The sequence below is a fragment of the Olea europaea genome, chromosome 23 (genome assembly GCF_002742605.1).
Source record: "Olea europaea var. sylvestris chromosome 23, O_europaea_v1, whole genome shotgun sequence".
NCBI lineage: Eukaryota > Viridiplantae > Streptophyta > Magnoliopsida > Lamiales > Oleaceae > Olea > Olea europaea.
The window spans coordinates 2317662-2328645 of record NC_036259.1 but is presented as its reverse complement, the minus strand read 5'-3'; the positions used below and the strand labels follow the sequence as shown (position 1 = coordinate 2328645).

Below are 10984 nucleotides of genomic sequence, written 5' to 3'. Positions count from 1 at the left end.
TAAATATCATGTTATTTTTTCCATTTTTAGTCCATGTTCATGTCCAATTATCTTAAAACTCCTTTTTTTTTTTTAAAAAAAAAAATCATTTTTAATCACACATTCTTTCAATACAATATATTGCACAAAAAATCTAAGACATATCTCTACTTATTAAGACATTCTCCAAATATCCATTAATACAAAAGTAATTTTCAACCAAAAATGGGACTCAAACATTGGCTTAGCGGTTTGATAATGCAACTAAAGCCCTGTTTAATTCCCATTTTTGGAAGAATGAGAATGAAAAATATAATTGTTACAGACCCACACAAGAGATAAAAAATTAAATATGATAGCTTGAAAATAAGTTTTCTAGACTGACATAAACATATTTCCTACAATTTTTAAAATGGATCATCTAAAAAAAAAAATAATAATAAATTCAAAATTTAAAATTAGAACGCAAATCAAATGGAGCCTAAGGATGGAGAGTCTATCCCTAATTTTTTCAACTATTTTTACTTATGATATATTGATATCTAAACTAATGTTCAATAACACTAAGTTTCTTATTTAACATTCATTATTTACGAAATACATTTTTTTCTATTCTTTTCAATCATACGTTTTTAATAAAAAAATATTAAAATTTTTTATTATTTTTAGTTACACATTATTCGTTAATCTATTATTTCAAAATACATTCTAAAAAGGAAATTGGGGCTCAAACATCATATAGATCTGATTATTTTTTAATTTTTTATTTTATGACGGAGGAATTCGCAGCTGCTATTCTTCGGGTGCACCTAACTAAATCATCGAGTTGACGTAATAGCTTATAAACCACCCTAGACAGGTAAATCGCACGAAACAAGTTCTGTGCGACATGCTCAACCGAAAAAATGTTGACAGAGAGAATTGAACTCGTGATCAAACGTCTCCACACTTACTTATTCTACTAACTCGACCCACCCATAAGAAGCGTATATAAAGATCTGATGTTCACCACTAGTAGTGGTGGAAAGCATTGTTGAATGGATAAACACGTGCGTAGCCATTACGGACACGTCAGCAATAAGAAACTAGAGGAAATAGTTGCAGAATGCGACACGTCCTTGGCGACCAAAAATTCTACAGCGTATCCTTTCCCATTTTCAATTATAACCGACATTACTTCGTCTGGACGACAACTCGGCATCGGATCGCTGCACAAAAATTCCTACTTCATCGGACTTCCTTCCCAATTCTCTACGAGATTTCTGGTTTCCGTTTTCTAGGATTCGATCAGATTTAATTTATCATTTTTATTACTGTACGAAAACTATTCGAATTTATATCCGTTTTCAATCGTACATATATTGTACTTACAATAACACATATAATCTAAGCAGCAATGCAACGATTTGTTGACAGCGTTATTGCTGTAACCAAAGAGTGAGTTTCCCTTTTCTTTTCTGTATGCTCGTGCAGATTATTATTATTATTATTATATATTTTAAATGTTCTTGTATGTGCTTTTATATAATCTGGAATTATACATGCATTTGATGATTATCCTGATTAAGTTAATTAGCAGAAAAGAAAGATTTATTAATTTATTTTGTTGACTTGAGTTTTTCCCCTTTGTTTTTCAGGTACTAATGCCTATAATTGAATTGGATTTAGCTAATATCTTATTAATTTTTTTATGGTTTTCTTTTCGCCATTAATTTCCACTGACTAATGCATTAAATTAAACTGAATTTAGCTATTATTTTTCTGTTTCTATACTTTGTGGAATTATTTACTGGGCTGCAAAATATATTCATTTTCGGTATTCATTTAGGGTATTTAGGGAGAAGCAGATGGATGGAGCTGTGTGTTTTTAAATGAAAACAGGAAAACCTTCTTTGGATTTGCCCAAGATAAATGAGTTTAGTTAGCTGGTTAACTTGACAAATGAGAAAAATACTGGTAAATTCTAGTGCCAAAGAAGAAGTGAAAGGAGAGAGAAAACTGAACCAGAGAACTGATATGTCAGTCCCTTCAATTTTTTATTATTTTTTGGTTGATGCCTTAAAAGTAAACAGATACTTATCAGAAGAGATATTCATAAGATGATTGGTGATTGGTTATCGGTGATAGGAGAGGGAATCCAATTAAAAGCATAAACATCACTAAGTGAAGCTTCTCTCCAAACTTTTAGGAGAAAGGGGACAAAATGTACAAGGCACAAACAGAATCTAGAACATGCCTGTGCTTACATTCGGTCTGCCCTTTCTGTTGGGTTTTACCAGGGCACGAGTGTTGAAGGATAGTACGAAAATATTTATATGGGTTTAGTTTTTATACTCTAATGGATGGTTAATACTAAGAACTTCAGTTTTATAAGAAAATTGGGTTTTATGCATTGTAGCATAAATTGATTAAATTTTTGGTAACTGGAACTGACTTTGCTTAGGGTGTATATACTCAAGTAAAAACGAAAAGTAACTGGAATAGCCCATTGTAATAGTCTGTGAAGGACCCCAAATATTAGAATGGATTAAAATTAAATCAAAGGGTTTACATGAACTAGACTTGCTAAAAGAAAATCTGAATTTCTGTAGTATTGGTTTATGGAAGAGTTGGGTTTCTACATTAACATAGTCCACATGGAAGAAATTAATATATATATATATTTTGGGGGGTCCGAAGAACACTATTTTACATTCACTTCTAAACATTTTTTTTCATGATATTTAACTAAATATTCATATTTATTGACATGAAGGAGCATTTTCGAAAAAGGAAAATGTGTTTTTCTCCTCCCGTCATGGAGTACATTTTTGTTATTGTATTTGTTTATTTTCATGTACAGTGAAAATTTCAAACCAATTTTTCCTGCTTTAGACATGATTGCTTGGGAAAACTGGGTACACAACAGCATTTTCCATTTTCCAACAGGTGTCCAAATGTGGGCAAACAGAAACTATGAATGAAAATGATTTCAAACAGGTACTTCTATTATAGTAGGAGAGGAAAGGGCGAGGGAAGTCAGTTTTTCACCATTTTCCTTTTCGTTTTTGTCTGAAATCCAAGTCTATAAGTACTCTAAACGAATTAATTAAGCATTTAGGAGGATGATTTCAGTACATAGTTTTGTTAACGATTTAATCAAATTAGGTCATTTGAAACACAGGTATACCAGTTCTTAACATGTGTCATTTGAAATAACATGCTGCCCTGTAAATGCTTTGCTACTATGGCTCGTGTTCTTCGTATGTGCAAAGGGGCTCTCGAAACTAAATAGTATGATATGGATCGTGGGAACCAACTGAAAACAGATGAATTTACTTCTAAAGATATCTTATCTTTTATTCTTAGGAGATGCAAGCTTTGAACACCTGTGTTTCTCACAAATTACACATTTAGATTACTTCCTTTTCATCTCTTTAAAGGTATATCCATTTTTTATTTAAACTCTCTCATGGGTGATGCACAATTTTTTTTACTCACTTATACTTTGGGCTTGGCATTTTGTTTCGTCTTCTTGTTGTCAACTATAATAAGCATTTTAAAGTTCTTTCCATGGTGATGTACTTGATTAGGTCGGTAAAGACGATCACTTATGAATCATTGAACAATGTTGTAAGGCTGATAAATGGAGTATCAGCTATATTGCTGGCGATCTTACCAGGGAAAACTTCTATTCTTGAAGGCATTCATGGCTGGGAGCTTAGGCCGACTTTTCGTGGACCTCGGCTCCCACGTTGGATGGAAAAGTAAGTTTTGATCTTCTAGATAGTTATTCAAGCAACTCTTTTCTGGTCATGATTTGGATGAAGAATTTTCTTGTCTTTTTTCATTATATTGCACTAGATATTGTTTACCATTTTTCAAGTTGTACTGGCCAAGAGAACTGGGGTTCCCAAGGATTGAAAAGTCTATTCAAACTGAGAATGGATTAAGATTGAAATGTTAGGATCTTTCATCTGACTGTGAGAGTTTTCTGCTTGTTCTTTCTCTAAATAATCTTCCGTTTTATATCTTTGATTAGTTCCTTTTTAACTCTGTGTATTTCTCTCAATCAAACTTTAGGTAATTGGCAAAAAGGAAATATCATTTTGGAAACTAACTAGAAAATTACGATATATGTGGTTGGAACTGGAATTACGTGCTTAATGTGACAATTCTTTGAGCGATTTTGGTCTTAAGTTTGAGTTTTTGACTCTCCTTGTGGTTAATCTAATGATCGATAAGGCACTTTGCATTGTGTTTGATTTTGATATATGCAGAATGTGCAGGAGTAGGCATTCAGTTTGATGGGTAGTTTAAGATGTTTTTGTGTTCATTTTCTTTCTACTCATAATCCCTAGTTCTTTGAACATTAGTATTATTATTTTTTCATATTATTATTAGTGCTACCAGCAAACAAATATAAAGACAGAGAATCATTCAATTGTTACAGTGCTAACTTTAGTCAAGTGTAGTGGACAAGGGAGTGAAATAAATCCTAATTCCATAAGATTCAAATGTTGGTGATCACCTTGCTAATTCTCAATTAGGATAGTCAGTTTCAGCCTATAATTTAGCCAGAGGAAGGGAAAACATGGTATGGGATACAAATTGTTCTTCTATGTTGGTGATCACGTTGCTAATTCTCAATTAAGATAGTCAGTTTCATGCTATGCATTATACATTTTTGAAGAAAATATCAGCCAAATGAACAACCTTTCTAATAGTGGTGTGCCTCTTTGGAAAAGTTGAAAGGTGAGAAGAGCTTGACAATCTGTAGAGTTCTGAGTATTATCAATAATTGTATATGCTTGCTTATTCATAGATTTTGTTATTCTTTAATATTCGCGGAGCTTATTTGAGTTACAGGGGGGTGATAATATGTTCTAAATTGTTATGTTTGAGATAATGGCTTAGTTGGCTTATTTCACTGCTGTATATGTGTGTTTGGCATTGAATTTGGTTGGGACTTTGAGATGTTAAGAGCTACATATTGTTGCATTTCTTGGGGTATTTGTGGAGTTGGGCTTTTGGACAATACTAAGCAAGCTTAGTTGTATATTTTATAGGTTTCTTCCTCCATTTGTGAACAATTAAGAGAGAGAGAGAGAGAGAGAGAGAGAACTGGGCTAGCTGTCATTTTATGTGTTTCTTAGATCAATATTTACAATTTTATTAGCTTATACAACACAGATCTCTTTCTCATATAAAATAAAAGGCATATGAGATATTGACTTCTTACTACCTCTCTATCTGCAAACTTGCTACAAATATTGCTCTTTGCTCTATATGAATTAGGTTATTTAACAATTTTCTTCTTGATGTTTGCAGTGGTGTATCATCCTTCAATCAGTTCATTCATGAACTCTCCGTAGATTCTGACACGTCCTCAAGTGTGGATTATTTATCTGAAGAAGATAGTGATGATGACATTCATCCAGGGTCTCCTTTATCACAAAGTTCTAGACTCTCTAGGCGAAGCAGTTTTACCAACCACAATAGAAGTTGGATACATTGGATCAGATGTATTCTTTCATGGCTTCTGTTCCCTTTGAAATTACTTTTGGGCATACCCCTTTATTTCTTTACTTCGTCTTCTCGTAGGGCTTCTAAAGCCTCTGACTCAGGAAACCTCCTGTCTTCAAATACAAATTCTCCTAGAAGATCGCAAACCCTCAAGGATCATATTGTTCAACGAGCCACAGATCGGAGACGAGGTGTTGTTGAGGTCTGATGTGCTTTTCCAATTTTTTTTATCTAAATGATGATTAGAATCTTTTCTGCCTGTCTCCAGTTTTTTTGAGAATTGATGGAATTCTTGACCTTCTAATTTGTTGTTTTGAGCCTTTGCATTTTGTTTAACTACCTCTCGTGGAATTATTTTGTCGTGGAAAAGTAAAAATGTTTATAGAATAAGTATGGAACATGTATTTTTTTAAGTCAGATAAGGAGAGACCCCCAACCCCACCATGCACACATACATGAGTAAACAAGATATGTGAGAGAACATATGGAAAAATAGAAATGTATGTAAATGTTAAGGGCATAATTTTCGGAAATGAAAAAAGGTTCCTTCACTAGGAATATCGAAAAATGATGCACCGTGAAGTCGTGAACCTAGTAAATTAGGGTTTGAAGGAGTTGCTCCAGGACAAGCACATTGGTGATGCAGGATCATATGGTCTACTCAAAGCAGTGGGCAAAGGCTTTGCTGAGTTGGATACCCCCCCCCCCCCCGGGGCAAAATTCTGCACCATAGAGATGAGGAAGTTAGTACTCATTTGCCATCTACTTGACAACTCTGCAAAATATAACTGCAAGAGGTTTAACAGAGTCATGACCTTCTGTTAGCTATTTGTCTATCTATCTTGGATATTTTGTATGTTTCTTGTTGACTCAAAACTTTGATATGGTGCGTTACCATTTTATTATAATTTTACGACCAGAAGCATCCTGTCATGTAAGGAGAACTCAACAGACAAAGGGAAAAAAATTGATGAAAGTCTGCCAGTTCTATTTTGCTTTCTCAAAGATAAAGGAACTATAAACGTGAATTCTAATCCTTTATTTATGTTTCTAGGATCTGCATCTAGCTATTGAGATCTTCATAGAATCCATATTTGATTCTGTTCATAAAGTAGCACATTGTGTTCTATCGCCAACAGACACCTTCAGAAGATTGTTGAGATGGCTTTCTCATAACAGTGATGGTCTTACAGACATTACTGCTGATTGTGTGGGCACCACTGTCTCCACAGCCGTTCTTTCAGATAATGACCCAACTCCTTACAATTCCCTCAATACAGATGCTCGGACATGTCGAGATGTCATAACAGAACTTGGGTAAGGGGACTTTATTTTCTGCAGTTTGTAAATTTTTGAGATGATTTCTGTCAGCCATCCCTGTTCAGAGAAAAATAAAAAACTGAGCTAGTGGTAGCAAATGCATTCGAGAGCGAGAGAGAGAGAGAGAGAGAGAACTGAACTAGTGGTAGAAAATTGCATTCAGAAAGTCTGTCTCTCTTCTCTCACCCACGCGCGCACACTAACTCTCTCTGCACATACTTGTTTAGTTATTTATTTGTATGTCCACAATTCTCAAGTAAATTTTTGAATTTTCTTTCTGTTTAGGTACCCTTATGAGGCTATTCGAGTGGTTACTGCAGATGGATATATTCTTGTTTTGGAAAGGATTCCAAGGTGTGTGGTAGTTGAATACCCTCATATGTGTGCGCTTTTATAATAACGGCTTTTAAAAATCATCATTCTGAATGTTGAGCTTTTACGATATAAATTATGAAATAAATTGATTTATTTATGAATGGCATACTGATGTTTATATTTCAATGTTACAGGCGTGATGCACGAAAGGTTGTTTATCTGCAACATGGAATATTGGATTCATCTATGGGGTGAGTCATACTTTTGGCGAGTTGTGGAACTTGTGGTTCACTAAGTATTATGCAAAATATGTGTCCTGCTTTACCATATACTTCAGTTAACCATCCAACATAATCAGAAGTTATATTTGACAAATGATCTACTCTATTGCTAAGAAATCGTTGAGAACTATTCTGTTGCTCGATTTTTTATTTTATGCTTAAAAAATGTTTGTTGTTTTCATCCTAGTTATTTTCACCTTCACGTCTCTTTTTCTTTTATTGGTTATTCATTGTTTCCTTTTGTCGTATATTGATTGGACCTATAATAGTGTAATTAGGTCCTTATTTTTAAGAGATGCTAGTGTTTATTGCTGCTCTTTCGTCAATTAATGGGATTTGGCTATAGCCAAGTGGTTGGCATGGATTGAATTATATTTTTTTATTCGTGTTCCCTCCTGCTCTTCAGGTTTATGGAATGATGAACATATTAGTTTGCCTGTTTCAAAGACCAAACAAGAACAACAAAGCATATTAGAGAATTTTTTTATATGACTTTGTATACTAGATTTAATGCTGCAGTCACTATTCACATAGAAGGGTTGCCAAATTCTATATCGTTTCTTTCTTGTTTAAATTGATAATACACCTACAATATATTATCCATTGATTAATAAAATTACTTGATTACTTATCAAAAAAAATTGTGCACTCTCTCCTTTAATTTGGATAATTTTCACATCGTTGTGGGCTATGCAGAGTAGATTGATTGATCGATTTTTTTCTTGGGCTAGATTTTCTTGCTCTGTTCTAAGAGCTCATTCAATGGGGAATCTTGATGAATTTCCTTCTTCATTTTTCTTTCTTTTTTTTTTTTTTTTTTTTTTTTTTTTTTTTTTTTTTTGGGGGTTTTTTTTTTTTTTTTTTTTTTTTTTTTCCCTTTTTTTTTTTTTTTTTTTTTTCTTTCGGGAGTTTATCTAGTGTATACATTTCTTTCTTACCCTTATCATATGATGATGCAGTTGGGTGTCCAATGGGATTGTTGGTTCACCAGCTTTTGCAGCCTTTGATCAAGGTTTGTATCTGTATAGCATGCATTTTGATGGTCGGATATCAAGGCATAATTACATGGATTAAATTCTTGCATACTCAGGTTATGATGTTTTTCTTGGGAATCTTCGTGGGCTGGTTTCCAGAGAACACATTGACAAAAATATTTCATCACGACAGTAAGTGCCTGTTTACACATTATTCTAAGTTATAATTTGAACACAAGAGTATTTATATTTTCTCTAGAAAAGGAATAGTTATTTTCTGAATCTTTCCACCTTTCGGATTCAAATTTTTAATATTGTGATAACTGAAGTTTACCAATTTATATAACGTTGAATATATTTTGTAAGTCAAATCTGAAAGATAGGTGACTTCTAGCAAATTGTTATTCAGTAGTGATGTATTTTATCGAAATGTTTTCAAAAAGTGCTATATGAAACATATGTCCTTTTAACTGTTTGTTCTAATTTAATGGTATTTAGTTTAAAATTTGTTCCATTGCTTCTTACTTCCTTTTTTCCCCAGTTTGTATTACTCGTTCACTACACCAATCTCTTAATTTATTGAAGCAGAAAATCAATGGAAATAATAATGATCAATTTGGTGTAAATTTGGCACTTCACTTGGTTAAATCATTAAAAAGAATTTATGAAATTTTGAAGTTGTCTATGGAGGTAGTTCCTCGATTATTTACTATTTTCAGAAATATATCCTTCACCTTGAATCTTTTAAGGTTTGGTTGATCACCCCTCCCACTTGTACTTCAATTTCATCCCTATGGATACAGTCGGCCGTCCAAAACCGCCACTAGGTCTAGGCGGAGACCTAAAAATCCTGCATGGGCTTATGGTGTTCTGGTGCATGGAATCATTGTTAGAGTTGGTTTTTTGTGAGTTTTATGATTGAGAATGAAATGACATTGTACAGAATGTCCTTTTAGTTAAGAAGTAGGATTTTAGGGGGGTTTATGCTCTTTCTGGACATTTTCATACATCTCTAGTTGTCCGGAAAAACGATATAGGTGTAGAGTATTGACAATCATTTCCATTCTGATACTGAACTTGTACATCATATTCTTTGTATTATTTAAATATCTTAAAGTACTAAATGGGTGAAGGTATTGGCGTTACTCAATTAATGAGCATGGAACGCAAGATATACCAGCAATGATAGAGAAGATACATGAAATCAAAGTTTCTGAGTTGAAGTCTGGCCGACATGATCAGGAGGAAGGAAGTAGCAGTGAACAGCCTTATGAACTTTGTACAATTTGTCACAGCCTTGGAGGCGCCGCTATTTTGATATATGTCATTACACGTCGGATTGAGGAGAAGCCCCACAGGCTTTCAAGAATGATTTTACTATCACCTGCTGGCTTTCATGACGACTCTACATTTGTGTTCACAATGATGGAGTACCTGTTTCTTTTGGTTGCTCCCGTCTTAGCTCCCTTCCTGCCTGCTTTCTACATCCCCACTCGTTTTTTCCGTATGCTGCTGAATAAGTTGGCTCGTGACTTCCACAACTTACCCGCAGTTGGGGGATTGGTACAGACCCTTATGAGTTATGTTGTTGGTGGGGACAGTTCAAACTGGGTCGGGGTATTGGGGATACCACACTATAATATGAACGACATGCCAGGTGTAGCATTTCGTGTGGCACTTCATCTGGCACAAATGAAGCACTCGAAGAAGTTTATCATGTTCGATTATGGGAGTGCAGCTGCTAACTTGGAAGAGTACGGTTCTCCCGAGCCATTGGACTTGGGGGAATACTATGGCTTTATTGATATTCCTGTTGATCTTGTTGCCGGGCGAAAGGACAAGGTCATTCGGCCCTCTATGGTGAGAAAGCATTATAAGTTGATGAAAGAAGCTGGAGTGGAGGCTTCATACAATGAGTTTGAGTACGCGCACTTGGATTTCACATTCTCACATCGTGAAGAATTATTGGCCTACGTTATGTCACGTCTCCTACTGGTTGGACCTTCTTCAAAGCAGATATATGGCCAGAAATCCCTCAAGTTGAAAGGCAAAGATGAACAAGCAAGGAAGAGCTAAATGGATCGGAATAGCAGAAAATGCCTGAAACCCGGGTTTTTAGGAGTTCTTCAGGTTACTTACTGTTTGTCAAGGGCTGTTTATTGTTGTGTGTAGACAAATACTTTAGTGTATCTTGTGATATAGAGATGATGTGAGAAGTTAGTGTTGTTAGGAAATAGTAATTGCAAACTAAAGAAAAATGTCCCAAATGTGAAAATGCTGTATGTATCTTCAAGCTCAATTTTCGATAGGTTCACCAATGTGATGCACGAATATTTTGCATGTCAACTTGTGCTCTGTAATTGTTTGAATGGAATTGTCATCATTGATCGCATTACATTTAGGCTTTGTTTGAACTGCTTTTTTAAACAGTAATTTGACATTATTTTAATCATACATTATTCAATAAAATAATATTACATGTAAATTCAAAAAATTTCCTTATTTTTTAACAATACATTCTCTATCAATCTATGATTTCAAAATACATTCTTTGAAAATAATGTGGTTCAAACACACACTTAGCCATTTTATTGTTGCATGTTAATGTTT

General features: G+C 34.2%; 1 protein-coding gene across 1 annotated transcript; it reads left to right on the top strand.

Moving 5' to 3' along the window:
* Window positions 1-1032: 1032 nt before the first annotated feature.
* On the top strand, window positions 1033-10769 carry LOC111372115 (lipase 3). Its single transcript, XM_022994293.1, has 9 exons — window positions 1033-1416; window positions 3552-3725; window positions 5290-5686; window positions 6539-6801; window positions 7090-7158; window positions 7314-7370; window positions 8360-8412; window positions 8491-8566; window positions 9508-10769. The coding sequence occupies exons 1-9, from the start codon at window positions 1376-1378 to the stop codon at window positions 10448-10450; spliced, it is 2073 nt and encodes a 690-aa protein (XP_022850061.1). The 5' UTR covers window positions 1033-1375; the 3' UTR covers window positions 10451-10769.
* The last annotated feature ends 215 nt before the right edge of the window (window positions 10770-10984 follow it).

Coding starts and splice junctions, on each gene's coding strand:
- LOC111372115 (XM_022994293.1), top strand. CDS start 1,376: ATGCAACGATTTGTTGACAGCGTTATTGCTGTAACCAAAGA. Junction 5,687..6,538: donor GGAGACGAGGTGTTGTTGAG/GTCTGATGTGCT, acceptor TTATGTTTCTAG/GATCTGCATCTAGCTATTGA. Junction 7,371..8,359: donor ATATTGGATTCATCTATGGG/GTGAGTCATACT, acceptor ATGATGATGCAG/TTGGGTGTCCAATGGGATTG.